Source organism: Pogoniulus pusillus, chromosome 14 (assembly GCF_015220805.1).
Source record: "Pogoniulus pusillus isolate bPogPus1 chromosome 14, bPogPus1.pri, whole genome shotgun sequence".
Lineage (NCBI taxonomy): Eukaryota > Metazoa > Chordata > Aves > Piciformes > Lybiidae > Pogoniulus > Pogoniulus pusillus.
Window position 1 is genome coordinate 30,262,732 of NC_087277.1, and position 27,252 is coordinate 30,289,983.

Genomic DNA, 27,252 nt, shown 5'->3' on the forward strand with positions numbered 1-27,252 from the left:
GGCTGCAGCCTCCCTGCAGGCAGCTGCAGGCAGCAATGAGCTCTGCCCTGAGCCTCCTCTGCTGCAGGCTGCACCCCCCCAGCTCCCTCAGCCTCTCCTCACAGGGCTGTGCTCCAGGTCCCTCCCCAGCCTTGCTGCCCTTCTCCAAACACCTTCCAGCACCTCAGCATCTCTCTGCAATGGAGGAGCCCAGAACTGGACACAGCACTGCAGGGGTAGCCTGAGCAGTGCTGAGCACAGGGGCACAAGAACCTCCCTTGTCCTGCTGCCCACACTGCTCCTGAGCCAGCCCAGGATGCCATTGGCTCTGCTGCCCACCTGGGCACACTGCTGCCTCCTCTTCAGCCTACTATCAGTACTCTCAGGTCTCTTTCCTCCTGGCTGCTTTCCAGCCACTCTGGCCCCAGCCTGTAGTGCTGCTTGGGGTTGTTGTGGCCAAAGTGCAGAACCCTGCCCTTGGCCTTGTTCAGTCTCATCCCATTGGCCTCTGCCCACCCATCCAGCCTGGCCAGGTCCCTCTGCAGGGCTCTCCTACCCTCCAGCAGCTCCACAGCTGCTCCTAGCTTGGTGTCATCTGCAAACTTACTGATGCTGGACTCAATGCCCTGCTCCAGATCACCAGACTGGGCCCAGCACTGATCCCTGGGGCACACCACTGGTGGCAGCTGCCAACTGGATGTGGCACCATTCACCACCACTCTCTGGGCTCTGCCATCCAGCCAGTTCTTGACCCATACCAGAGTGAATCTGTCCAAGCCAGGAGCTGCCAGCTGTGCCAGGAGCTTGTTGTGGTAGACAGTGTCAAAGGCTTTGTTGAAGTCCAGGTAGAATACACCCACTGCCTGCCCCACATTCACCAGGCAAGAACCTGATCATAAACAGAGATCAGGTTGGTCAGGCAGGACCTGCCCTTCCTAAACCCATGCTGGCTGGGCCTGATCCCTTGTAGGTGCTGTGTGATGGCACTCAAGATGACCTGTTCCATGCCCTTGCCTGGCACTGAGGTCAGGCTGACAGCTCTGTAGTTTTCTGGCTCCTCCTTTCAACCCTTCTTGTGGATGGGATCACATTGGCAGCTTCCAGTCATTGGGGACCTGGAATCCTGTGTTCAGTTTTGGGCTCCCCAGTTGCAGAGGGACAGGGATCTGCTGGAGAGGGTCCAGCAGAGGGCTGTGAGGATGATGAGGGGACTGGAGGGCATGGCTGATGAGGAGAGGCTGAGGGCCCTGGGGCTGCTTAGTCTGGAGAAGAGAAGACTGAGAGGGGATTTGATAAATGTTTATAAGTATCTGAGGGCTGCCAGGAGGGGGGGACAGGCTCTGCTCACTGCTGCCTGGGATAGGACAAGCAGCAATGGATGGAAGCTGCAGCACAGGAGGTTCCAGCTCAGCACAAGGGGGAACTTCTTGCCTGGAAGAGTCCTAGAGCCCTGGCACAGGCTGCCCAGAGAGGCTGTGGGGTCTCCTTCTGTGGAGCCTCTCCAGGCCTGTCTGGATGTGTTCCTGTGTGATGTGTGTCAGATAGGATTGTCCTGCCCTGGCAGGAGGTTGGACTGGATGATCTCCTTGGGTCCCTTCCAACCCCTGACATCCTGGGAGCCTGTGGTGAGAGTGTCCCCAGCAGTCACTTCTCTCCATCTCCTCTTGTCTGTCCCTTGTACAAAGGCAGTCTCCATCCTCCTTGCAGTCACCCTTTCTGTACTGCTCCATGGCAGTAAGGTCTCTCCTGAGCCTTCTCCAGGCTGCCCAACACCAGCTCTCTCAGCCTCTCCTCCCATGGCAGAGGTCTGCAAGCCCTCTGAGTCAGCAGCTGGAGTCAGTAACTGCTCCTGCCCTTGGCTTCAATCTGTCGTTTGCAGTTCAGTTTCAGCTGGTCTGGTGTGTGGAACATCTGAGAAGTGCTGCTAGGGCCTGTCTGTGTGGTGCATTAGGCTTCACCAGCATCCTGAAGGCACTGCCTGTGGCAAGGGTTAGTGGTGTAGCAGGAGGAGGTTGGTAGGGCAAAGGAAGTGATGCTAAGGACCTGCCCTTTGTGCTGCCTGCAGTTCACAGGGGTTATTTTGCAGTAGGGCAGATTGTGCACACTGCATGGCCAGGGACAGCTGCAAAGAGAAGAGGAGGCTCAGGGCAGAGCTCAGGGCAGAGCTCATTGCTGTCCACAGCTACCTGAAGGAAGGTTGTAGCCAGGTGGGGACGTCTGGGGGTGCTGGGAGAGAGGAGCTGAAGAGGAGGCAGCAGTGTGCCCAGGTGGGCAGCAGAGCCAATGGCATCCTGGGCTGGCTCAGGAGCAGTGTGGGCAGCAGGACAAGGGAGGTTCTTGTGCCCCTGTGCTCAGCACTGCTCAGGCCACCCCTGGAGTGCTGTGTCCAGTTCTGGGCTCCTCCATTGCAGAGAGATGTTGAGATGCTGGAAGGTGTTTGGAGAAGGGCAGCAAGGCTGGGGAGGGGCCTGGAGCAGAGCCCTGTGAGGAGAGGCTGAGGGAGCTGGGGGTGTGCAGCCTGCAGCAGAGGAGGCTCAGGGCAGAGCTCATTGCTGCCTGCAGCTGCCTGCAGGGAGGCTGTAGCCAGGTGGGGTTGGGCTCTGCTGCCAGGCAGCCAGCAACAGAAGAAGGGGACACAGCCTGGAGCTGTGCCAGGGCAGGTCTAGGCTAGATGTGAGGAGGAAGTTGTTGGCAGAGAGAGTGATTGGCACTGGAATGGGCTGCCCAGGGAGGTGGTGGAGTGGCTGTGGCTGGAGGTGTTGAAGCCAAGCCTGGCTGGGGCACTTAGTGCCATGGTCTGGTTGGTTGGGCAGGGCTGGGTGCTAGGCTGGGCTGGCTGAGCTTGGAGCTCTCTCCCAGCCTGGCTGATGCAGATTACTGGGCTCCCTTAGGGTGGGACGCTGGGCTGAGCCTTCCAGCAGCCCTGCTTTTGTGCTCTGTTCCGTGCAGCATGGCTGCCTTGCTCTCCACAGGGGTGCCCTGAAGCCATCACAACTTGTGCCTGGGTTTTTTGTCTTCCTTCCTTCCAGACCAGAAGTGGGACACACAGGGGTCTTCAGTCTGGGAGCCTGGTGGCAGAAGCTGAAGCGATGGACTTCGTGTGTGTGTGTGTGTGTGTGTGTGTGTGTGGACTCCCTGAGATGCAGCCCGAGTGGCTCTGAGAGGATTTCCCTTTCTCTTCTCTCGTTTCAGAGGTGGGACACGGAGCTGGAGAGATCTGCAGAGTCGTGGGCTGAAAGCTGCCTCTGGGAGCATGGCCCTGCCAGCCTTCTCCCATCCATTGGGCAGAATCTGGGGGCACACTGGGGAAGGTACTCCAACATTCTTTCTTTTCTTATGCTGTATAACCCCTCCTTGGAGGAGCTCAAGGTCAGCTGAGGCCTTGAGCAGCCTGGTCTGATGGAAGGAGGTGTCCCTGCCCATGGCAGGGGGGTTGGAACTGGATGATCTTTCAGATCTCTTCCAACCCAAGCTCTGCTGTGAATCTCTGGTATCTGGGGTTCTGTTTGGTGTTTTGCTTTTAAAATCTGCTTGTTGTTTAAAGGAAGAATGATACAAGCTCCACCTTCTGAATGATCTAATAGCCCACTGCTGGCTTTCATAGGTACAGACCTCCAACATTTCATGTCCAAGCATGGTATGATGAAGTGAGAGATTTCACCTACCCCCATCCTCAGGAGTGCAACCCATATTGTCCTTACAAATGCTCTGGCCCTGTTTGCACACATTACACACAGGTATGTAGGTGGCTTTGGGGTTTCCTGAGCTGGGGGAAGAAATGCTCAAGACCTCCAGTTAGATGTCCATGTCTCTTCATCATATAGTAACCTCTCCTGTGAAGAAAGACTGAGAGACTTGGGCTGGAGAGGAGGAGGCTGAGAGGAGACATAGTCAATGCCCATCAATATCTGAGGGGTGGGTGTGACTGAGAGACTTGGGCTGGAGAGAAGGAGGCTGAGAGGGGACATAGTCAGTGCCCATCAATATCTGATTTGGGCTGGAGAGGAGAAGTCTGAGAGGGAACATAGTCAGTGCCCATCAATATCTGAGGGGTGGGTGTGACTGAGAGACTTGGGCTGGAGAGGAGGAGGCTGAGAGGAGACCTAGTGAGTGCCCATCAATATCTGACTTGAGCTGGAGAGGAGGAGGCTGAGAGGGAACATAGTCAGTGCCCATCAATATCTGAGGAGTGGGTGTGACTGAGAGACTTGGGCTGGAGAGGAGAAGTCTGAGAGGGAACATAGTCAGTGCCCATCAATATCTGAGGAGTGGGTGTGACTGAGAGACTTGGGCTGGAGAGGAGGAGGCTGAGAGGGGACCTGATCAATCTCTACCCGTATCTGAGAGGTGGGTGTCAGGATGAAGGTGCCAAGCTCTGTGTGGTGGTGCCCAGTGACAGGACAAGGCATAAGAGGTGCAAGCTGGAACCCAGGAGGTTCCATTTCAACACAAGGAGGAACTTCTCTGGTGTGAGAGTGCTGGAGCCCTGGAGCAGGCTGCGCAGAGAGGCTGTGGAGTCTCCTTCTCTGGAGCCTTTCCAAAGCCACCTGGGTGTGTTCTGTGTGAGCTGCCCTGGGTGACTGTGCTCTGGCAGGAAGCTTGGGCTGGAGGATCTTTGGAGGTCCCTCCAGGCTCTGACATTCTGTGGTGCTGTGCTGGTTCTGTGAGGCACAGAGCAGATTCGTCTTGCAGCCTGTGGCACAGCACTAAAGCCCCAAAGGGGCTGCTTGTTGTTAGGCTGCAGAGCTGCAAGCATTGAGTGTTGGTGGCAGGGGCAGGGGTGCCAGGGGAAGGTGTGGATCCCTCCTCACAGATGGCACTTCTTGAGGAGGGGTGGGGAGGGAAGCTCCCAGGGCAGCGCGGAGCTGAGCGCTGCTGCTCGCTGCGCTTGGCAGGAGCCAGGCTCTGTGCTCTGGAATGCTGCAGGAACAGCACATGTGGAACAAATCAAAACCACCCTCTTAGGTGAATTCATCTCACCAAAGCACTTTGCTTGCACTTCAGCAGCGTTTGGAAACTGCCTGAGAACTAATTTCTTTGGTATCTGGCCTGAATAGTTCCACAGGGGCACCAGGCAGGTTTGCAGGCAGTGGGAAGCAGATATTGCTTAGTATCCTAAAATCCACATGGAATTGTTCAATGGAAAGCAACTCCAAATGGGCTCATTCATAAACAATGACCACTTCTGCTCAGCAGCACAGAGTCACCTCCATAGAGTCACCTCCAGAATACTGTTCCCCATTCCTGGGACAATACCTGCCCGGTTACACTTCTCCACCCCACAGCTTCAGCACACACACAGAGCTCTTTGTGGTGATAATTCCCCTCACTACCTATTGCTTTCACCTTCTCAATCCTACTGGAACCATGCAGTTGGCCTGCTTTGAAGTGATAGACATTTAGCATCTTCATCACAGAATTCTAGAGGTTGGAAGGGACCTCAGCAGCTCATCCAGGCCAACTCCTGCCAGAGCAGCATCACCCAGGGCAGCTCACACAGAACACACCCAGGTGGGGTTGGAAAGGCTCCAGATAAAGAGACTCCACAGCCTCTCTGGGCAGCCTGCTCCAGGCTCCAGCACCCTCACACTGATAAAGTTTCCCTTCCTGTGTCTATGGCAGCTCCTCTGCTGCAGCTGGCACCCAGTGCCCCTTGTGCTGCCCTTGGCCAGCCCTGAGCAGAGCCTGGCTGCATCCTCCTGACACTGCCCTGCGCATCTTTATCACAGCACTGAGGGCAGCCCTCAGGCTCCTCTGCTGCCAGCCCCAGCTCCCTCAGCCTGGCCTAAAGGAGATGTTCACTGCCTGCAGCAGCCTGGTGGATTCTTGTTTGATTGCTGCCAAGACTGAGTGGGGTTGTTGGGATGACTGAGCTCTGCTTTGTGAGGAGGCTGCAGAGGAACGTTTCATTTAAAAGCCTCATAAAAGAAGTTCCACTGCCTGCAGCAGCTTGAGGACTCTGCAATGGACCCTCTCAAGCGGTATCCTGAGGTCCTTCTTGACCTGAGGGGTCTAAAGAGTATTCCAGATGTGGCCTCAGCAGGACAGAGTAGGGTCACATTTGTCTGATTCGAGCATTCCAGGCTGTGTGGTTCAGTTTATTTTGAGATCTGCAATGGGAATTGCCCCAGCAGAGGAGCAGAGGAGCAGAACCACCCTGGATTGCAGTGCCAGCCAAGTGCCTTAGTTTCAGAGCTGTGCTATGAGTCTTTCTGGTGGGTGAGACTTTTGTGAGTGGTTTTACCCTTTCTGTTACCAAATGTCTTTGCTCTCAGGCTGACCCAGGCTAAACCTCTCTGGGTCGTTAGGTTGTGATGGGAGCTGCAGGGCAGAGGAACCTCTCTGGGTCGTTAGGTTGTGATGGGAGCTGCAGGGCAGAGGAACAGCTCTCTGGGTCGTTAGGTTGTGATGGGAGCTGCAGGGCAGAGGAACCTCTCTGGGTCCTTAGGCTGTGATGGGAGCTGCAGGGCAGAGGAACCTCTCTGGGTCCTTAGGCTGTGATGGGAGCTGCAGGGCAGAGGAACAGCTCTCTGAGTCCTTAGGTTGTGATGGGAGCTGCAGGGCAGAGGAACAGCTCTCTGAGTCCTTAGGTTGTGATGGGAGCTGCAGGGCAGAGGAACCTCTCTGAGTCCTTAGGTTGTGATGGGAGCTGCAGGGCAGAGGAACAGCTCTCTGAGTCCTTAGGTTGTGATGGGAGCTGCAGGGCAGAGGAACCTCTCTGAGTCCTTAGGTTGTGATGGGAGCTGCAGGGCAGAGGAACCTCTCTGGGTCGTTAGGTTGTGATGGGAGCTGCAGGGCAGAGGAACAGCTCTGGGTCGTTAGGCTGTGATGGGAGCTGCAGGGCAGAGGAACAGCTCTCTGAGTCCTTAGGTTGTGATGGGAGCTGCAGGGCAGAGGAACCTCTCTGAGTCCTTAGGTTGTGATGGGAGCTGCAGGGCAGAGGAACCTCTCTGGGTCGTTAGGTTGTGATGGGAGCTGCAGGGCAGAGGAACAGCTCTGGGTCGTTAGGCTGTGATGGGAGCTGCAGGGCAGAGGAACTGATGGGAGCTGCAGGGCAGAGGAACTGATGGGAGCTGCAGGGCAGAGGAACTGATGGGAGCTGCAGGGCAGAGGAACCTCTCTGGGTCGTTAGGCTGTGATGGGAGCTGCAAGGCAAAGGAACCTCTCTGGGTTGTTAGGCTGTGATGGGAGCTGCAGGGCAGAGGAACCTCTCTGGGTCGTTAGGCTGTGATGGGAGCTGCAGGGCAGAGGAACCTCTCTGGGTCGTTAGGCTGTGATGGGAGCTGCAAGGCAAAGGAACCTCTCTGGGTTGTTAGGCTGTGATGGGAGCTGCAGGGCAGAGGAACCTCTCTGGGTCGTTAGGCTGTGATGGGAGCTGCAGGGCAGAGGAACCTCTCTGGGTCGTTAGGCTGTGATGGGAGCTGCAAGGCAAAGGAACCTCTCTGGGTTGTTAGGCTGTGATGGGAGCTGCAGGGCAGAGGAACCTCTCTGGGTCGTTAGGTTGTGATGGGAGCTGCAGGGCAGAGGAACCTCTCTGGGTCGTTAGGCTGTGATGGGAGCTGCAGGGCAGAGGAACCTCTCTGGGTCCTTAGGTTGTGATGGGAGCTGCAGGGCAGAGGAACAGCTCTGGGTCGTTAGGCTGTGATGGGAGCTGCAGGGCAGAGGAACCTCTCTGGGTCCTTAGGCTGTGATGGGAGCTGCAGGGCAGAGGAACCTAATTTCTTCTAATCCATCTGGATCTGTTGTATTGGACTCCAAGAGTTGTTTCTTTAGGTCCTGCTCTGTAAATATTTTTGCTGTGCTTGCTCAGGCCACATACCTAAAACCAGGGCCACAGCTTTTGTGTCAAGATGAAGCTTTTCTGCCTGATAAGGTTAAAAACCCAACAATAAAGATGAAAGTAAATATATCCAACTCTAACTGATTGCCCTCTGGCCAGTTGCAGTGGGGTCCCTTCCACAGAGTGATAGCACAGGGGAGCAGAGCAGCACTGCTGTGCCTCTGCTGGAGTCAGCAGAGAGCTGTGCTTTGGTGCCACTCAGTTCTGCTTTTCACCTGCCTTTCCCTCTCCCTCTCCACAGGTCGTGTGGGCCACGAGTAGCAGAATTGGTTGTGCAATTAATTTGTGTCATAACATGAACATCTGGGGGCAGATTTGGCCCAAAGCAGTCTATCTGGTGTGCAATTATTCTCCCAAGTAAGTAGGCTGACAGCCAAAAATACCTTGGGGTGGGGAGGGGGGGAAGGGAGCTTTATAACAAGGCAGGCACTAATCTGAGAGGCAGGCAGGCTGGGGTCCTGCTGGGTGTCCTCTGACACAGTGCAGCATTGTTCTCAAGGCTGCACAAAGCCTCTCCTGAGCTGCTAGAGCTGCACTTTTGAGGCCTGTGTTGTAGTGTGCAACATGAGAGATGTTTGGTGCAGAAGGATACCTCATTGCTGTCTGCAGCTGCCTGCAGGGAGGCTGTAGCCAGCTGGGGTTGGGCTCTGCTGCCAGGCACCCAGCACCAGAAGAAGGGGACACAGCCTGAAGCTGTGCCAGGGCAGATCTAGGCTGGATGTGAGGAGGAAGTTGCTGGCAGAGAGAGTGATTGGCATTGGAATGGGCTGCCCAGGGAGGTGGTGGAGTGGCCGTGGCTGGAGGTGTTGAAGCCAAGCCTGGCTGGGGCACTTAGTGCCATGGTCTGGTTGGTTGGGCAGGGCTGGGTGCTAGGTTGGGCTGGCTGAGCTTGGAGCTCTCTTCCAACCTGCTTGATCCTATGGTTCTGTCTGCAAAAAGGAATGAATCTCCCCCTCCTGACCTTCAATACAGTGTGGCAGGGAGCCTGTGGTTACCTGGGTAAATTCTGCAGGGTGTTCCAAATGCCTTTCAAAAGCTCTTTGGTGGAGGAAGAGGAGAGGTCTGGTGATTGACTGAAGGTGGTGAGACACTGACACAGGTTGCCCAGGGAGGTTGTGGAGCACAGAATCACCCAATGTGATCTTTGATCACATTGGGTGATTCTGTGCTCCACAGCCTCCCTGGAGGTGTTGAAGACCAGGTTGGATGAGGCCTTGAGCAACCTGTTCCAGTGGGAGGTGTCACTTTGGCCACAACAACCCCAAGCAGCACTACTGGATGTGGGAGTTAGTGCCATGGTCTGGTTGGTTGGGCAGGGCTGGGTGCTAGGTTGGGCTGGCTGAGCTTGGAGCTCTCTTCCAACCTGCTTGATTCTATGATTCTATGATTGGCTAAGGCTGGGTGCTAGGTTGGGCTGGCTGAGCTTGAAGCTCTCTTCCAACCTGGTTGATGCTATGATTCTTCTTCTCCTGTCACTTGTGACTTGGAAACATCAAAACAGTGTTGGGGTCTAAATGCCTGCTTGGCTGTCATCAGTTGTTTGTCATCATATTAGATGCCTTTGCTGTTGCTGTGCCCCTTTTTTAAGGCATGCTTTGCTGTTCTTTCCTTTTGCTGTGCAGGGGGAACTGGTGGGGCCATGCTCCTTACAAACCTGGCCGCCCCTGCTCTGCCTGCCCCCCGAGCTTTGGAGGAGGCTGCAGAGAAAACCTTTGTTACAGAGGTAGGTACCATGGCACCAGCTGTGCCTGGGAAAAGAACTCTCATCTCTGCTTACCTGGCAGCCCTCACTCTGCTCTCACCTAGTGGAGCAGAGTAGCTAATCCATGTGCCCAAGCTGCTGGAGAACTACTTGACTGTGACAAATGAGATCCTGTGCTTCACATACAGGAGGCTGAGCCTCACTGGAGGGAGTGGAGGGCACTGAAGTGCTGCTGGTTTCAGTGCTGCTGAGGCTTTTCAGCACACAGAGCTGTGCTGTGTGCTCTTGGTGTGCCTTGCTGTGATGGCAGGGGGGTGCTGTGCAGTCATTTCTTTGCAGGAAAGCATCATGTCAGCGTGGCAGTGTGATGGTTTGGGTGTTCCCTGCCCCCCCACACTTTAGAAATCACCCAGACTAGACTCAGCCAGCTCTGGCAATTGAATGCAGCTTATCTTTACAGCTGGCACAATACACAAGCAGATAGTTACAGCATATACAGTTAGAGACAGAAATACACAGGGTAATGCAGAAACACAACAGCCCTCCCAGAAACCTGAGTCCCCAGGAGGGGCTCCCAACCACCCTTCCACCTCCTCTCCCCTCCCCCAGTCCCAAGGAAGAATGGAGGTTCAGCCAGGGGGTTAGGAAGCAATGTGGGTTAGTCAGAGAAACAGAGGGTGAGGTTAGAGAGAGAGATGCAGCTCAGAGCTCACCAGCACAAGAAGTAATTATCTATGCTTTTATTTCTTGTTCTTAGCCATCTCAGCAAGCCTATGAGCAAAGTAGACATCAGCCTTGTCTTCCTTTCACAGTCTATAATCTAGTCCTTCTCACCAGAACATCCTACCCTGCTTCAAACTGGCACAGGCAGCCATGTGCATCGCTGTAAGGAAAAACAAGAGCAAGACCAGAAGGCATTGGTACTTAGCCAAAATGCCAGCCAGGAATATAGGCACAGCTGTGGAGCTGTTGGAGGGTAGGAGAGCCCTGCAGAGGGACCTGGCCAGGCTGCATGGGTGGGCAGAGGCCAAGGGGATGAGACTGAACAAGGCCAAGGGCAGGGTTCTGCACTTTGGCCACAACAACCCCAAGCAGCACTACAGGCTGGGGCCAGAGTGGCTGAGAGCAGCCAGGCAGAGAGGGAGCTGGGGGTGCTGGGAGAGAGGAGCTGAAGAGGAGGCAGCAGTGCCCAGGTGGGCAGCAGAGCCAATGGCATCCTGGGCTGGCTCAGGAGCAGTGTGGGCAGCAGGACAAGGGAGGTTCTTGTGCCCCTGTGCTCAGCACTGCTCAGGCCACCCCTGGAGTGCTGTGTCCAGTTCTGGGCTCCTGAATTGCAGAGAGATGTTGAGGTGCTGGAAGGTGTTTGGAGAAGGGCAGCAAGGCTGGGGAGGGTCCTAGAGATCATCCAGTCCAACCCCCTGCCAGAGCAGGACAATCCTATCTGACGCAGGTCACACAGGAACACATCCAGACAGGCCTGGAGAGGCTCCAGAGAAGGGCAGCCTCTCTGGGCAGCCTGTGCCAGGGCTCTGGGACCCTTGCACTCAGGAAGTTCCCCCTTGTATTGAGGCAGAATCTCTTTTGCTGCAACTTCCATCCATTGCTGCTTGTCCTGTCCCAGGCAGCAGTGAGCAGAGCCTGTCCCCCACTCCTGGCAGCCCTCAGATACTTATAAACATTGATCAGATCCCCTCTCAGCCTTCTCTTCTCCAGGCTAAGCAGCCCCAGGGCCCTCAGCCTCTCCTCATCAGCCATGCCCTCCAGTCCCCTCATCATCCTCACAGCCCTCTGCTGGGTCCTCTCCAGCAGATCCCTGTCCCTCTGCAACTGGGGAGCCCAAAACTGAACACAGGATTCAAGATGAGGTCTCAGCAGGGCAGAGCAGAGGGGCAGGAGAACCTCCCTGGATCTGCTGCACACACTCCTGCTAATACACCCCAGGACCCCATTGGCCTTCCTGGCCAGCAGGGCACATTGCTGTGCCATGGGCAACTTGTTAGCCACCAGCACCCCCAGGGCCCTCTCCTTGGGGCTGCTCTCCAGCAGTCACCTCCCAGCCTGGACTGCTGCAGTTTATTCTCCCTCCCCAGGTGCAGGACTCTGCACTTGTCCCTGTTGAACCTCCTCTGGCTCCTCTGTGCCCAGCTCTGTGCCCAGGGCTCTCTGGATGGCAGCACAGCCTGCAGCTGTCTCAGCCAAGCCTCCCAGCTTGGTGTCAGCAGCAAACTTGCTGAGCAGACTCTGTCTGTCTGTGCCCTCAGCAGTGGCATTGATGGAGATGTTTGTCTGGGTTCTAATTTAAATTCCCAGAGACTGAAATAAATCTGATTGAACCTATAACAATTTTATGGAGTGCCCTTCCCTCTTCCCCCTTCTTTCCCACAAGAAGGGGATTAGATGTGGGGAGAGGAAAGGTAAGCACCCCCAAATGAACAATCTCACACTGGTTTGGAAGTTGAAAAGTAAAGTTTAACAATAAGTTAAAAGGGAAGTTACAAAGGAATAGGGAAGGAAAGCAACTACCAAATGGGTAGACACAAGCCAGTTTTGCTGGTGATGGCTTTGTCTGCCTCCTGGGTGATGGCCACATGGTGAAACACAGAGAGCCAGGGACAGGATGGTGATGGTGGTAAGCAGGGAGGCAGGGAGAGAGAACAGGAGGTCCCCCTGCTTTTATGGATCTTTAGACAGGAAGGGGGAGTGGGCTGAGCATCACCTGGTGGTGTTCAGACCCACCCCTGGGGAGGGGTCAAGAACACCTAGGGTCAGATTCAAGGTCACTCCCCCTGAAGGGTTAACCCTGTACAGTGTTGAACAGGACTGGTCCCAGCGCTGGTCCCTGGGGGACTCCACTGCTCACAGCTCTCCAGCTGGGCCTGGCACCATTGATCACCACCCTCTGAACTCTTCTCTTGCAACCAGCTCCTAACCCAGCTCGCTGTCATGCTACCCAAACGTGGGAAGGGGTTTCTATTCCACAGACCATTTTTTCCCCCTAAGAGATTCCCTTTCTTGCCCCTTTTGTGAAGCAGAGGACTCAGCCAGACCTTATTCTCCCCGGGAACCAGAGGAGGAAACCAACGAGATCGAACGGCAGCGATCCAGAGCCCAGGATGCCATGGCACAAAGCTGGCCCAGAGCTCAGCCTCCTTCTGCAGGCTCCACAGGCACTGAAGACAGTGAGAGAAATGAAGTCATAAGCACACAGCAAATGTGTAAGGCATTTCCCTGACTTGCTAGTGCTCAGCAAATTTGAATTCTGTGGCATCCAATTCCTTGGAGTGAAATTGCTTTTTGCTTGTTTTAGCTCAGATTGTTTCATGTGAAGTCAGGCTAAGGGATCAGTGCAAAGGAACAACTTGCAATAGGTATGGCAAACTTTTACAGCTGTCCTTCTGAGATGATTCTAAAAGGCTTTGCCTGTCTGTGAGGTGAAATTGTTTTCCCTTCTTGGAGTGGCAGCATCGAAGACAAAGCTGTGTTTTGTTCTCCCTCAGGTACGAATGTCCTGCTGGCTGCTTGGACAGCAAAGCCAAAGTTATTGGGAGTGTACATTATGAAATGGTAAATATCTTTGTGTTAGGTTTCTGCCCCAGCAGAGTGCTTTAATGGGATGGGTTTGGGTTGGGTTTGGTTTTTGCTGTTGGGATCTCAATTGAAACAATTTGAAGAATGGAGTTTTGAGAACTCAATGTTCACCAAGGAGGGAAAAAAAACCCACACCAAATATTGCAGGTAGCTGCCAGTGCTCCTAAGTTTGCATCTGATTTTCTGCCTGGGCTGTCTGAGTGTGCTTCAGGCTTGCTGGGCATACACAGAAGTGGAGTGTGTGTGTTAAGGTGGGAAGGTGCAGCTGAAGGAGGAGCAGCAATCTGGGCACATGCCGATGGATTACTGCAGGCAGAGAGGCCCTGCTTGGCTAAGCTTAGCTGCAAGTAGGTAACTTACTCTGCACAGCTGAAAAACAGTGGGAGAAACTTGTTCACAGCCACTCTGAACCAGCAAGCTGAGAATGAGCCCACTTTGTCTCTGAGGGAGGCAAGGTGCTGCTTGCTTGCTTGGCAACCTCTGAGACCACAGCGAACTTCAGGGGTATCTGCCGAGCTTTGGATCACTGCAGTTGGCACTTGTGGGGTTCTCCACAAAGGAACTGCAGTGCCTTTGCCTGGCTCTGTTTTTCAGCAATCCAGTATCTGCAAAGCTGCCATACACTATGGCATCCTGGACAATGAAGGTGGCTGGGTGGATGTCACCAGGCAGGGGAGGAAGAACTACTTCATCAAGTCGTACAGAAATGGCATTCAGTCCCTGGGGTGAGTGAACGCTGAGAGCTCTGGCAAGTTCTTCACCCCTCTCTGCTGGCTCCATGCCAAACATTTCCTTCATGCTCGTTCTGATAAAGGATAGGAAGATGTACACAGGTCTGGGAGTAGCCATTCTTGAACCTCTGCCTGTGTCTGATGGGGGACAGAAAATTGCTGCAATGATCACAGTGTGGCTCGGGTTGGAAGGGCCCTCAGCAGCTCCAACCTCCCTGCCGTGGGCAGGGACTCCTCTCAACTACACTTGGTTGCTCAAGGTTTGCTCCAGCCTGGCCTTGAACACCCACAAGGAGCAGGCAGCCACAACCTCCCGGGGCAGCCTATTCCAGAGTCTCATCACCTTCACACTGAAGGACTTCCCCAGCTCCAGTCTAAGCCAGCTTCAAACCATTCCCCCTAGACACCCTCTGCAGCCTTTCTGAGGGCTCCCTTCAGCTATTGAAAGCCAGCTCCAAGGTCCCCCAGGAGCCTTCTCCAGGCTGAACACCCCCAGGTCCCTCAGGCTGTCCTCACAGCAGAGCTGCTGTTTTTTAGATCCCTTGAGATTAAAAGAGGAGTCAGTCTTCATTATGTCATAGGATGCTTTGGGTTGGAAGGATCCTTAAAGGCCACCTAGTTCAAATCTCCCTTCCAAGGGCTGGCACAGGTTGTTCAAAGCCCCATCCCACCTGGTTTGCAATGTCAGACCCCACCTGGAGTCCTGGGTGTAGTTCTGGAGCCCTCAGCACAAGAAGGACATGAAACTGATGGAGCAAATCCAGAGGAGGCCACCAGGATGCTCAGAGGGCTGCTGTGGGGCCAGGCTGAGAGGGTTGGGGCTCTGCAGGCTGCAGAGGAGAAGGCTTGGAGGAGCCCTTGGAGTGGCCTTGCAGGGTCTGCAGGGGGCTGCAGGAGGGCTGGGGAGGGACTATTGACAAGGTCTGGGAATGGCAGGAGGAGGAGGAGTGGGTTTGAAGTGTCAGAGGGGAGATGGAAAGTGGATGTTAGGAAGAAGTTGTTTGCAGTGAGGGTGGTGAGACACTGGCACAGGTTGCCCAGGGAGGTTGTGGAGCACAGAAGCACCCAATGTAATCATAGATCTTTGATCCCATTGGGTGCTTCTGTGCTCCACAACCTCCCTGGAGGTGTTCAAGGCCAGGTTGGATGAGGCCTTGAGCAACCTGTTCTAGTGGGAGCTGTCCCTGCCTATGGCAGGGAGTTGGAACTGGCTGAGCTCTGAGGTCCCTTCCAACCTAAACCATTCTCTGATTTCCAAGGTTGAAGCCTCACCACTGCCATAAGGAAGAATTTCTTCCTAACGTCTCTGCTTAAATCCAGCTTCTTCCAGTCTGAAGCCATTACCTCTCATCTTGTCCCATCAAGCCTTTGTAAAAAGTCTTTCCTGTAGCCCACTTCAAATCCTGGGAGGCTGCTCTAAGGTATCCCTAGAGCCTTCTTTTCTCCAAGCTGAGAAGCCTCAAGTCTCACAGCCTCTTCATCTTTGTTGTTACAGATGAAAACCATTAGAACCTGACAGTTAGCTAAAAGGGGAGTGAAATATGAGATGAGGAGTAGTAAAATAGAGGGCTTCATCGGGTGTAATGTAATAGCAGGATGGAATGGGCTGCCCAAGGATGTGGTGCTGGAGCTGCCATCCCTGGAGGTGTTGAAGCCAAGCCTGGCTGGGGCACTTAGTGCCATGGTCTGGTTGCTTGATAGGGCTGGGGGAGGACACTCAGGGCAGAGCTCATTGCTGCCTGCAGCTGCCTGCAGGGAGGCTGTAGCCAGGTGGTGTTGGGCTCTGCTGCCAGGCAAGCAGCAACAGAACAAGGGGACACAGTCTGAAGCTGTGCCAGGGCAGGTCTAGGCTGGATGTTGTTAGGAAGTTGCTGGCAGAGAGAGTGATTGGCATTGGAATGGGCTGCCCAGGGAGGTGGTGGAGTGGCTGTGGCTGGAGGTGTTGCAGCCAAGCCTGGCTGGGGCACTTAGTGCCATGGTCTGGTTGGTTGGGCAGGGCTGGGTGCTAGGCTGGGCTGGCTGAGCTTGGAGCTCTCTTCCAGCCTGCTTGGTTCTATGATTCTATGACTCTATGAAATGTATGGGCAATAAAGATCTGCCACTCGGGGCTAGCATGACCCAACAAGCCATCTGCCCAAGCTCCTGCAGGCTGCTTTCAAAGTGCACCTCAGGTCTTTGGGCAGAACACAAAGATCCTCAGCCTTCATTGTATTCAGTGTAGGTGTCCAGCAGCTGTTCACTTTGAATACCACATAGTGATTTTCACCCTGGACTCAGCCACACTTTGAGTGCTGGGTTCAGCTTTGAGGCACTCACTCCAAGGAGGAGGCTTGAAACAGGCTGCCCAGGGAGGCTGTGGAGTCTCCCTTTCTGGAGATATTCAAGACCTGCCTGGGTGTGTTCCTGTGTGATCTGCTCTGGGTGATGCTGCTCTGGCAGGGGGAGACATCTGGCAGGATGGGGCACTTAGTGCCATGGTCTGGTTGGTTGGGCAGGGCTGGGTGCTAGGTTGGGCTGGCTGAGCTTGGAGCTCTCTTCCAACCTGCTTGAGTCTATGATTCCATGACTTTAGGTTAAGAGTAGTTCTGAAGGAAGAGCCTTGGGGGTGCTGAGCAGCTCCCCAGGAGGCAGCAGTGCCCTCATGCAGCCCAGCAGGCAGCTGTGTGCTGGCTGCAGCTGGAGGAGTGTGGGCAGCAGGGCAGGAGAGGGGGTTCTGCCCCTTGGCTCTGGTGGACTTTCAGGTCCCTTCCAACCCAAACTATTCTGTGAATCTCTGAATAAAAAACTGAGTTGGAGGGAAAATAGCCTCAATTTCTTTCTAGATCTTCTGATAAAAGTGATTGTAGCTAAAAGAAGCCCCTGAGGGGTGTTTGTTTCCTGACTATTTGTTCTTTCTTCTTCAGCAAATACCAGTCTGCCAATTCCTTCACTGTCTCCAAAGTAACAGGTCAGCATTTCTGTCTTACCCATGCAGTAGCACTTCATGGTTCACTCTCAAGAGCACAGACTTACTTGTTTCTGTTCTGCTTTCTTCAGTGCAAGCCATCACCTGTGAAGCAACAGTGGAGCAGCTGTGCCCGTTTCAGAAACCAGCCTCACATTGTCCAAGGTAAAACCCTGCCCTACCTTCACTCTCTGAGAGTGCTGCCAGCTACTAATGCCCTACATTTGTCATGGACAGAGGTGACAACAGCAGCTGGAAAAGCTAAGCCATAAAGCAGAGAATCAGAGAATGGGTTAGGTTGGAAGTGACCTCAAAGCTCAGCCAGTTCCAACTCCCTGCCATAGGCAGGGACACCTCCCACTAGATCAGGTTGCTCAAGGCCTCATCCAACCTGGCCTTCAACACCTTCAGGGAGGTTGTGGAGCACAGAAGCACCCAATGTGATCAAAGATCAAAGATCCCTGGGCAACCTGTGCCAGTGTCTCACCACCCTCACTGCAAACAACTCCTTCCTAACACCCAGTTTCCATCTCCCCTCTGCCACTTCAAACCCATTCCTCCTCCTCCTCCTGGCATTCCCAGACCTTGTCAATAGTCCCTCCCCAGCCCTCCTGCAGCCCCCTGCAGATCCTGCAAGGCCACTCCAAGGGCTCCTCCAAGCCTTCTCCTCTCCAGCCTGCACAGCCCCAACTCTCTCAGCCTGGCCTCACAGCAGAGCTGCTGCAGCCCTCTCAGCATCTTGGTGGCCTCCTCTGCACTGCCTCCAACACTTCCCTGTGCTGCTTGTGCTGGGGGCTGCAGAGCTGCCCCCAGGGCTGCAGGTGGGGTGTGAGGAGAGCAGAGCCAAGGGGCACAATCCCCTCCCTTGCCCTGTGCCCACACTGCTCTGGCTGCAGCCCAGCACAGGCTTGTGTCTGGGCTGCACTCACCCTGCAGGCTCCTGTGGAGCTTTGCATCAGCCCAGACCCCCAGGGGCTGTTCCTCAGGGCTGCTCTCAGCCATTCCCCACCCAGCCTGGAGCTGTGCTTGGCATTGCTCTGACCCAGGTACAGGACCTTCCACTTGGCCTTGTTGAATGCCCTGAGGATGGCCTGGGCACAGCTCTGCAGCCTGTGCAGCTCCCTCTGGATGGGTCCCTGCCCTCTAGCAAGTCACCTGTGCCACACAGCTTGGTGCCAGCTGCACACTTGCTGAGGCTGCACTGATTGCTCTGCCCATGGCACTGACAGAGATGTTCCACAGCACTGGTGCCAGCACTGACCCCTGAGGGAGCCACTTGGCACTGGTCTGCAGGTGGACATGTTTTACTGGTATTCTAGTCTCTGGTCCAAGTCTCCAGGTGAAGATGACTTCAGGCCTTTCTACGAGGAGAATCTCACTTTCCTTTGCCCGTAAAGATCTACCTGGAGAAGAGAAGGCTCCAGAGAGACCTTAGAGCAGCCTTGCAGTACCTGAAGGGGCTGGGGAGGGACTTTTGACAAAGGCTGGGAGTGACAAGAGAAGGGGAATGGCTTTGAGCTGGGAGAGGGGAGATTGAGAGTGGAGATGAGGGAGAAATTCTTGTGAGTGAGGATGGTGAGACATTGGCACAGGCTGCCCAGGGAGGCTGTGGAGCACAGAATCACCCTATGTGGTCTTTGGGTCTTTGCACTGAGGATGGTGAGACATTGGCACAGGCTGCCCAGGGAGGCTGTGGAGCACAGAATCCCCCAATGTGGTCTTTGGGTCTTTGCAGTGAGGGTGGTGAGACACTGGCACAGGCTGCCCAGGGAGGTTGTGGGTGCTCCCTCCTTGAAGAGGTGTTCAAAGATGAAGCCTTGAGCAGCCTGTGCTGGTGGGAGGTGTCTGTGCCCATGGCAAGGGAGTTGGCACTGGATGATCTTCAAGATCCCTTCCAAGTCAAACTCTTCAATGAATCCATGAATCTGTCTGTGGTCCCTTGGCATCATCACTGGTTAGACTAAAAGCTGCAAAGCAAAATGCTTTGTGCATATCATTGTCCACTGTTATGTCACAGAAGCATAGAATCATGTGGGTTGGAAGAGGCTTCCAAAAGTCATCTAGATCCACTCCCCTGCCCCCTGCAGGGAGTACCTTGGGCAAACTGGGCTGTATTGCAGTTGATCTGCCTGTGGAACAGGCCCAAGAAAAGAATGTGATGGAAATCTTTGGTTAGAGTGAGCCCAACAAGTAAGTGGCTGTGGTTAGGGTAAGGTGTGAGCTGCTGGTCAGTTAGCAGCTTTAGCTACAGGCACCATGCCTGTGAGGCCTGCTGCTGAACTCTGCCAGGAGTTGAGCCAGCATGTGCCCAAGTGGCCAAGAATGCTCCCAGCATCCTGGCCTGGAGCAGCAATGATGTGGCCAGCAGGACCAGGGCAAGGGGTTGTGCCCCTGAGCTCATCGCACCTTGAGTTCTGTGCTCAGTTTTGGGGCCCTCACTGGTCCCTGAAAGGCTGTTTCAGTGAGGTGGGTGTTAGTGACAGCTGAGAGGGCAAGGGGAGGCACCCACCTTGCTGCAGCCTCCTTCTGGGGGCTTGTAGAGAGCAAGAAGGTCTCCCTTCAGTCTCCCTTTCTTCAGATGAACCAATCCCAGTTCCCTCAGATGCTCCTCACAAGTTCTCCAGACCCTTCACCAGCTATGGAACTGCTTCATCATCCCCAATATTGTTCTTGTAGTAAGGACCCCAAAACTCAACTCAGTGTCATCTGCACAGTGACTGCTGGTGCCTCCATCCCCTCATCCAGGTCATTGATAAAGATGTTCAAGAGAGCTGGCCCCAGCACCCAGCCCTAGGGAACAGCTGCTCTTGGTTGTTCTGTGCCACTCACTTCAAGAAAGACCTCAGGGAACTGTTTGGGAGAGTCCATTGCAGAGCCCCCAAGCTGCTGCAGGCAGTGGAATATCTCCTGTGAGGCCAGGTTGAGGGAACTGGGGCTGGGAGCTTGGAGCAAAGCAGCCTGAGACCACATTGAAGTATTGTGTCTAGTTCTGGGCCCCTCAGGTCAAGAAGGACCTCAGGAACTGTTTTGGAGAGTCCATTGAAGAGCCCCCAAGCTGCTGCAGGCACTGGAACATCTGGGGCTTGGAGCTGGGAGCCTGAGGGCTGCCCTCAGTGCTGTGCTAAAGATGTGCAGGGCAGCATTGAGAGGACACAGCCAGGCTCTGCTCAGGGCTGGCCAAGGACAGGACTAAGGGCACTGGGTGCAGCTGGAGCAGAGGAGGTGCCCTGGGAACAGGAGGGGAAACTTTGTCAGTGTGAGGGTGCTGGAGCCTGGCACAGGCTGCCCAGAGAGGCTGTGGAGTCTCCTTCTCTGGAGCCTTTCCAACCCCACCTGGATGCGTTCCTGTGTGCCCTGCCCTGGGTGGTGCTGCCATGGCAGGGGTGGGCCTGGATGAGCTGCTGAGGTCCCGTTCTGTGGTTCAGGGTGATGCTGTGCTGCCCTAATTGCCTGTGCTCTGCTCTTGCTGTTCCAGGGTGTACTGCCCTCACAACTGCCTGCAGGCCAGTCCCCACTACGCTCGTGTCATCGGCACCCAGGTCTACTCTGACGTGAGTACTGCAAGTGTCTGGGTGAAGTGTGCCAGCCTGGGCAGGGCTGGGCTGCAAGGGGAGGATGGCAGCACCTAGCTGTCCACTTCTCTCCCAGAGCTGACCTTGCCCATGGGCTTTCCAAAAGCTCTTTAATTTTCCAGAGGCTGCCTTTTGAATCCTCTGCACTCAGCTGCTGAAGTTCAGGGCAAGTTACCTCGGTCAGAGGTGGACTCCTTCTGGCACAGAGAGTGTTTGGCTGTTTTCTTGGTGCCATTCCTGCCAACTCTTCTGTTTCAGAAATGCAGCTGTGGTGGGTCTGTGTCTAGGGATGTGTGCAGCTGACTGCTTGCCCTGATGCTGAGGCCACTTCAGGTGGGAAAGGAAGCCAGCAGTGTGCACTTGCAGCCCAGAGAGCAAGCAGAGCCTGGGCTGCAGCAGCAGAAGTGTGGCCAGCAGGGCCAGGGAGGGGATTCTGCCCCTCTGCTCTGCTCTGCTGAGACCCCACCTGGAGTGCTGCATCCAGCTCTGGAGTCCCCATTACAAGAGGGCTGTGGAGATGCTGGAGTGTGTCCAGAGCAGGGCCAGGAGGATGCTCAGAGGCTGCAGCAGCTCTGCTGTGAGCACAGACTGAAAGAGTTGGGGCTGTGCAGGCTGCAGCAGAGGAGGCTCCCAGGGGACCTTCTTGTGGCCTTGCAGCATCTGAAGGGGGCTCCAAAAAAGCTGGGGAGGGACTTTTGAGGCTGTGAGGGAGTGTCAGGAGTGGGGGGAATGGAGCAAAGGTGGAGGTGGGGAGAGTGAGGCTGGAGGTGAGGAGGAAGTTGTTGAGCAGGAGAGTGGTGAGAGGCTGGAATGGGTTGCCCAGGGAGGTGGTTGAGGCCCCATGGCTGGAGGTGTTTGAGGCCAGGCTGGCTGAGGCTGTGTGCAGCCTGCTCTAGGGTAGGGTGTCCCTGGGCATGGCAGGGGGGTTGGCACTGGCTGCTCCTTGTGCTCCCTTCCAACCCTGACTGGTTCTGTGATTCTAGACTGTGCAGAGATACTGAGAGGCAGCAGCAAGATCAGAGCTCACTACGTTGTTGTCTTCTGGAGAGCAGGTCTCGTGGGGAGCAGCTGAAGGTGCTGGGGTTGTTTGGCCTGAAGAGAAGGAGGCTGAGAGGAGACCACCTCACTCTGTACAGCTCCTTGGCAAGAGGTTGGAGTGAGGCTGGTGTTGACCTCTCCTCCCAATTGACTAATGACAGAATGAGAGGAAATGGCCTCAAGCTGCAGCAGGGGAGGTTTAGGTTGGAAATGAGGAAGAATTTATTTGCTGCAAGAGTGCTCAGGGATTGGAGTAGGCTGCCCAGGGAGGTGGTGGAGTCTCCATCCCTGGGGGTGTTCAGAAAGTGAGTAGGTGTAGCATCTCAGGGCACGGTGCAGTGGTGGTTGGAGGTGTTGGGTAGAAGTCTGGACTTAGAAGGCTGCTCCAGCCCTAATGATTCTATGATTCTGACACCAGAAGCTCTCTTTGCAAACCCTTTTTGGTAGCCTTCAGCAGCAGCAGGTTAAACCTTTCCTCTTTCAGCTTTGCTCTGCTCTGTCTTTTGTTCCTAAGACTCGTTTCTTATTTCCCAATAACTTAGAACTGTAGAATGGTCCAGGCCAGAAGGGACCTCCAGAGGTCATCCATTTCTGCCCCCCTGCAGTCAGCAGGGACATCCCCACCAGCCCAGGTCACCCAGAGCCCCGTCAAGCCTCACCTTAAATGTCTCCAGGGAAAGGGCCTCAACCACCTCGCTGGGCAACCTGTGCCAGTGCTCCACCACCCTCATAGCAAAGAACTTGTTCCTAACAGCCAATCTCAATCTGCTCTTCTCAAGCTTGAACCCACTGCCCCTCAGCCTGTCCCTGCAGGCCTTTGCAAACAGCTTCTCTCCATCCTTCCTGCAGCCCCCTTCAGGCACTGGCAGGCTACTCTTAAGTCTGCCTGGAGCCTTCTCTTCTCCAGGCTGAACACCCCCAGCTCCCTCAGCCTGTTCTCACAGCAGAGCTGCTCCAACCCTCTCATCATTTTCATGCCCCTGCTCTCTACCTGCTCCATCAGGTCCATGCCCTTCCTGTACTGAGGGCTCCAGAACTGGAGGCAGAGCTCCAGGTGAGGTCTCAGCAGAGCAGAGCCAAGTGGCAGAATCCTTCTCCCTGTTCCTGGGAGTGGTTGTCCTCTGCTTTAGCACTCCTGCCCCGCAGAACTCTTGCCCTCTTTCCCTCCCATTCTTGTCTTTGCCACTGCAATGTTTTTACCAGTCTGGGGGCCAGGATGTCATGCAGAGAGAGTCCAACACTGCACAAGGCCAGGGAGATGACATATTTGCTCTTCCCTTCTCCGCTGAGGCTGTGACTCCATCACAGAAAGCCACCAAGTTCATCAGGCATGGTTTGCCCTTGGTGAAGCCATGGAGGTTACCACCAACCGTAGGGCTTAGCAAGGCCCTCAGGAGGGTCCCCTCCATGAGCCTGCCAGGCAGAGGTCAGGCTGGCTTAGAGTTCTGGGGTCTTTCCTCTTGTTGAAGATGGGGGTTGTGTTTCTCCTCTCCCAGGCAGCAGGGACCTTCTCCAGACTGCCAGGGCCTTCCAGATATGATGGACAGTGGCTTGGCAGCTTCATTGCCAGCTCCCTCAGAGCCTGCTCAGGCCCCAGGAACTTGTGCATCTTTAGGCTGTTCAGATGGTGTTGAAGCTGACCTTTGCTGACAGTGAGCAGATCTTCCTTTTCCCACTCCCCACTTTTGTCCTCTGCAGCTTGGGTGGTGCAGCTGAGGCCCTTGCTGGTGAGTCCTGAGGTAAAGCAGTCATGGAGCACCTCAGCCTTCTCTCTGGCTGTTGTGTCCAGGAGTCCACCTTCCTTCTGGAGGTACCCCACATCTTCCCCAGCCTTCTGATGACCCTGCACAGATTCATCTTGTTCCCCTGTCTGTCCTTGGCCATGTTGAAGTCTTGCTGCTCTTTCACGTTCCTAAGCTGATCCCTGGCTGCTTGGACAGTTGCTTTGTAGTGCTCCCACCTGGTCTGTTCTCACTTCCAGTTCTTTAAGTGCCCAGATAAGTCCAGCAGCACCTTGTCCATCCATGATGGCCTCCTGGCACACTTGTCAGCCTTCTTCCTTCTTGGGATGCACTGCTCCTGGGCTTGGAGGAGATGGGCCTTGAATCTTGACCAGCTTCCTTAGCCCCTCTTTCCTCCAGGGCTTGTTCCCAGGACACTCTGCCAGGCAGAGGCTCAGGCCTGCTCTCTAGAAGTGCAGAGCAGTGAGCTTGCTCCACACTCTCTCTCTGATGCCTGCCATCTTAACCTCTGTTGTTTCATGGCTGCTGCAGCCAAGGCTGCCCTTGGCTTTCACATCACCCACCAGCCCCTCCCTGCTGGAGGACAAGCTCTAGCACAGCACCTTCCTTTACCACGTGGGGGAGGAAATTACCACCAGTGCACTCCAGGAGCCTCTTAGATGGCTGCTGTTCTGCTGTGGGTGGTTTAAAGCTGCCATGAGAACCAGGGCTTGTGAAGATGAAGCTGCTCCTATCTGCTCATAGAGAACCTCACCCACTTGGTCTTCCTAGTCAGGTGGCCTGTAGCAGAGCTCCCTTTGACTCTCACACATCAGCTTTCTGTCAGCTCTTCAGCCATCCCCAGCTGGAGCTCCATGGACTCCAGTTGGTCTTTGATGTAGAGGGCAAGACTCCTTCTCCTTCTCCCCTTTCTGTCTTTCCTGAAGAGCTTGTACCCATCTAATCTCCTCTCCAGCCATGGGAGCTGTCCCAGTGTGCCTCAGTGATGCTGGTGGCATCACAGCCCTGCAGCCATGCACACATCTGCAGCTCTTCCCCCACACTCCCTGCCTTAGAATCAGAGAATCAGGCAGGTTGGAAGAGAGCTCCAAGCTCAGCCAGCCCAACCTAGCACCCAGCCCTGCCCAACCAACCAGACCATGGCACTAAGTGCCCCAGCCAGCCTTGGCTTCAACACCTCCAGCCACAGCCACTCCACCACCTCCCTGGGCAGCCCATTCCAATGCCAATCACTCTCTCTGCCAACAACTTCCTCCTCACATCCAGCCTAGACCTGCCCTGGCACAGCTCCAGGCTGTGTCCCCTTCTTCTGCTGCTGGGTTCCTGGCAGCAGAGCCCAACCCCCACCTGGCTACAGCCTCCCTGAAGCCAAGCCTGGCTGGGGCACTTAGTGCCTGGTCTGGTTAGTTAGAAGGTTTAGGTGAGGTGCCAGGTTGGACTCTATCTCAGAGGTCTTTTCCAACCTGGTTTGTTCTGTGATTGTGCTTCTGTGACCTCCAAAGGTCATCCAGTCCAAACCCCCTCTCTCCTGCAGTCAGCAGGGGCATCCAGCCAGATCAGGTTGCCCAGAGCCCTGTTGAGCCTCACTGTGGGCCCCATTCCTGGAGATAATCACCCACCTCCCTGAGCAGCCTGAAGCATACTGGCCAGGTTTGTAGGGTTGGTTGTGCAGTGACCTACTGCAGTGAAAGCTTCTTCCACATAACAGATTGGCCTGAAGTGAGGATGAACAGGAGCTGCTTTGCTGTGCTCTCTAAGCCTGCCTCCTGCTGCCATCTTTTCCCTGCCTAATGAGTCTTTACCCAGCAGAGTCTGCTCTTTGCAGCTGCTGCTTCAGAAGGGGTTTGTGGGGAAAGTCCATACTGGTCCCCATCTCATCTCCCTCAAGACACTGTCCTCATTTCTGTCTCTATTTTTCACCATCTGAGGCCAAGAGAATGTGCCTCTCCCAAAGCTAGAAGGAAGGGCATGCTTTATGTGCATATTAACTCTTACTGCCTGAAAGGGAGAGTTCATAGACCCATAGAATTCATGGAATGGGCTGGGCTGGAAAGGACCTTAGGGATCATGGCAGGGGGGCTGGGACTGTTTAGAGTGAGCCAATCTGTTTGCCCAACAATTGAGGTGGCTGTGGTTAGGGTAAGGTGTGAGGTGCAGGTCAGCCAACAGCTTTAGCTTACAGGCACCATGCCTGTGCAGCCTGCTGCTGGACTCTCCCAGGAGTTTGTGGCTCTCTGTTTTGATGAGGGAAATCAGTAGGAGTCCCTCAATCCACAGAGGAGTCAAAGGTTCATACACTGCAGCAGGGCTTCATGCATTGCAATGGGCTGCCCAGGGAGGTGCTGGAGTCACCATCCATGGAGGTGTTGAAGCCAAGCCTGAAGAGGGCACTTGGTGCCATGGTCTGGTTGCTTGGCCAGGGCTGGGTGCTAGGTTGGACTGGCTGAGCTTGGAGCTCTCTTCCAACCTGCTGGATTCTATGATTGGATAAGGCTGGGTGCTAGGTTGGACTGACTGAGCTTGGAGCTCTCTTCCAGCTTGGTTGATTCTATGGTTCTATGATTCACAGGTGGACAGAATGGGTTGGGTTGGAAGGGACCTTCAATGTACAGATGAGTCAAAGGTTAATGCACTGCAGCATGGTTTCATGCATTCACAGATTGGCAGAATGGGTTGGATTGGAAGGGACCTTGAGGATCATCATCTTCCAACCCCCTGCCATGGGCAGGGACACCTCCCACTAGCCCAGGTTGCTCAGGGCCTCATCCAGCCTGGCCTTGGACAGCCCTGGGGAGGGAGCATCCCCCCCTCACTGCCATGTAATAGCTGCAGTGTTTTTATGTCTCCCAGGGCTTGGATTCAAGTCCTTTGTTACTTTTGCCCTCCATGATTTCAAAGCAAAAGGCTGACCTCAAACTCCCCTTCTCCTCCTGCAGCTCTCCAGCATCTGCCGGGCAGCGCTGCACGCCGGTGTGATCCCCAGCCAGGGTGGCTATGTGGATGTCATGCCAGTGGACAAGAGGAAGGTCTATGTGGCCTCTTTTCAGAATGGGATATCCTCAGAAAGGTATGGAGCTGCTGGCAGCCTGCTCTGTCTGTCTGCACCTGGGGCAGGGCTGCCAATCAACCCCCAGGCCAAGTGAGCTTGTGTAGCATTGACTTTGCAGAGGTGGTGGTTCCAGAGCTGCCTGCCTGCCTGCCTCTCAGCTCATAGAGCACTGCCCTGAAAAGCTCCTCATTTCCAACCCAAACCTCCCCTGGTGCAGCTTGAGGCCATTTCCTCTCATTCTGTCGTTAGTCACTTGGGAGGAGAGGCCAACATCAGCCTCACTCCAATCTCTTTTCAGATCTCTTCCAGCCAGGCCCCTCCCCAGCCTTGCTGCCCTTCTCCAAACACCTTCCAGCACCTCAGCAGCTCTCTGCAATGGAGGAGCCCAGAACTGGACACAGCACTCCAGGGGTGGCCTGAGCAGTGCTGAGCACAGGGGCACAAGAACCTCCCTTGTCCTGCTGCCCACACTGCTCCTGAGCCAGCCCAGGATGCCATTGGCTCTGCTGCCCACCTGGGCACACTGTGGCTCATCTTCAGCTACTCTCTCCCAGCACCCCCAGCTCCCTCTCTGCCTGGCTGCTCTCAGCCACTCTGGCCCCAGCCTGTAGTGCTGCTTGGGGTTGTTGTGGCCAAAGTGTAGAACCCTGCACTTGGCCTTGGTCAATCTCATCCCATTGGCCTCTGCAGGGTCTCCCTGGCCAGGTCCCTCTGCAGGGCTCCCCTACCCTCCAGCAGCTCCACAGCTGCTCCCAGCTTGGTGTCATCTGCAAACTGGACTCAATCTCCTGCTCCAGATCATCAATAAAGATACTGACCAGGACTGTGCCCAGCACTGAGCCTTGAGGCACACTGCCAGTGACTAGGCAGGCCTTGGAGTGCTGCAGCCTCAAGAGTAATCCCAGGCCTGTTGTTTGTGTTTCAGTTTACAGAACCCTCCAGGCAGCAAGGCCTTCAGAGTGTTTGCTGTGGTGTGAGTCCAGCAGGTGATGTGTCCAGCGAGCCAGTGACACCAGGGCAGCTTGGAAGAGGAGAAGAAGAAAGACCATTTCCTCCCCTTCCAAACA

At 55.0% G+C, this 27,252-nt stretch overlaps 1 protein-coding gene across 2 annotated transcripts in view; it reads left to right on the forward strand.

Moving 5' to 3' along the window:
* Positions 1-27,252, forward strand: part of CRISPLD1 (cysteine rich secretory protein LCCL domain containing 1) — a 44,548-nt gene extending 17,296 nt beyond the window's left edge. Inside the window, exons 3-15 of one of the 2 annotated variants that reach the window (XM_064154757.1) lie at positions 3,172-3,290; positions 3,584-3,716; positions 8,061-8,176; positions 9,442-9,542; positions 12,551-12,736; positions 12,829-12,889; positions 13,019-13,085; positions 13,704-13,834; positions 16,744-16,787; positions 16,877-16,949; positions 20,260-20,335; positions 26,073-26,203; positions 27,111-27,252. In XM_064154757.1, coding sequence (XP_064010827.1) covers positions 3,172-3,290; positions 3,584-3,716; positions 8,061-8,176; positions 9,442-9,542; positions 12,551-12,736; positions 12,829-12,889; positions 13,019-13,085; positions 13,704-13,834; positions 16,744-16,787; positions 16,877-16,949; positions 20,260-20,335; positions 26,073-26,203; positions 27,111-27,162 — 1,290 coding nt within the window. In that variant the 3' untranslated portion in view covers positions 27,163-27,252. The remainder of the gene's footprint in view (positions 1-3,171; positions 3,291-3,583; positions 3,717-8,060; positions 8,177-9,441; positions 9,543-12,550; positions 12,737-12,828; positions 12,890-13,018; positions 13,086-13,703; positions 13,835-16,743; positions 16,788-16,876; positions 16,950-20,259; positions 20,336-26,072; positions 26,204-27,110) is intronic. The other variant, XM_064154758.1, reaches the window with a different exon arrangement.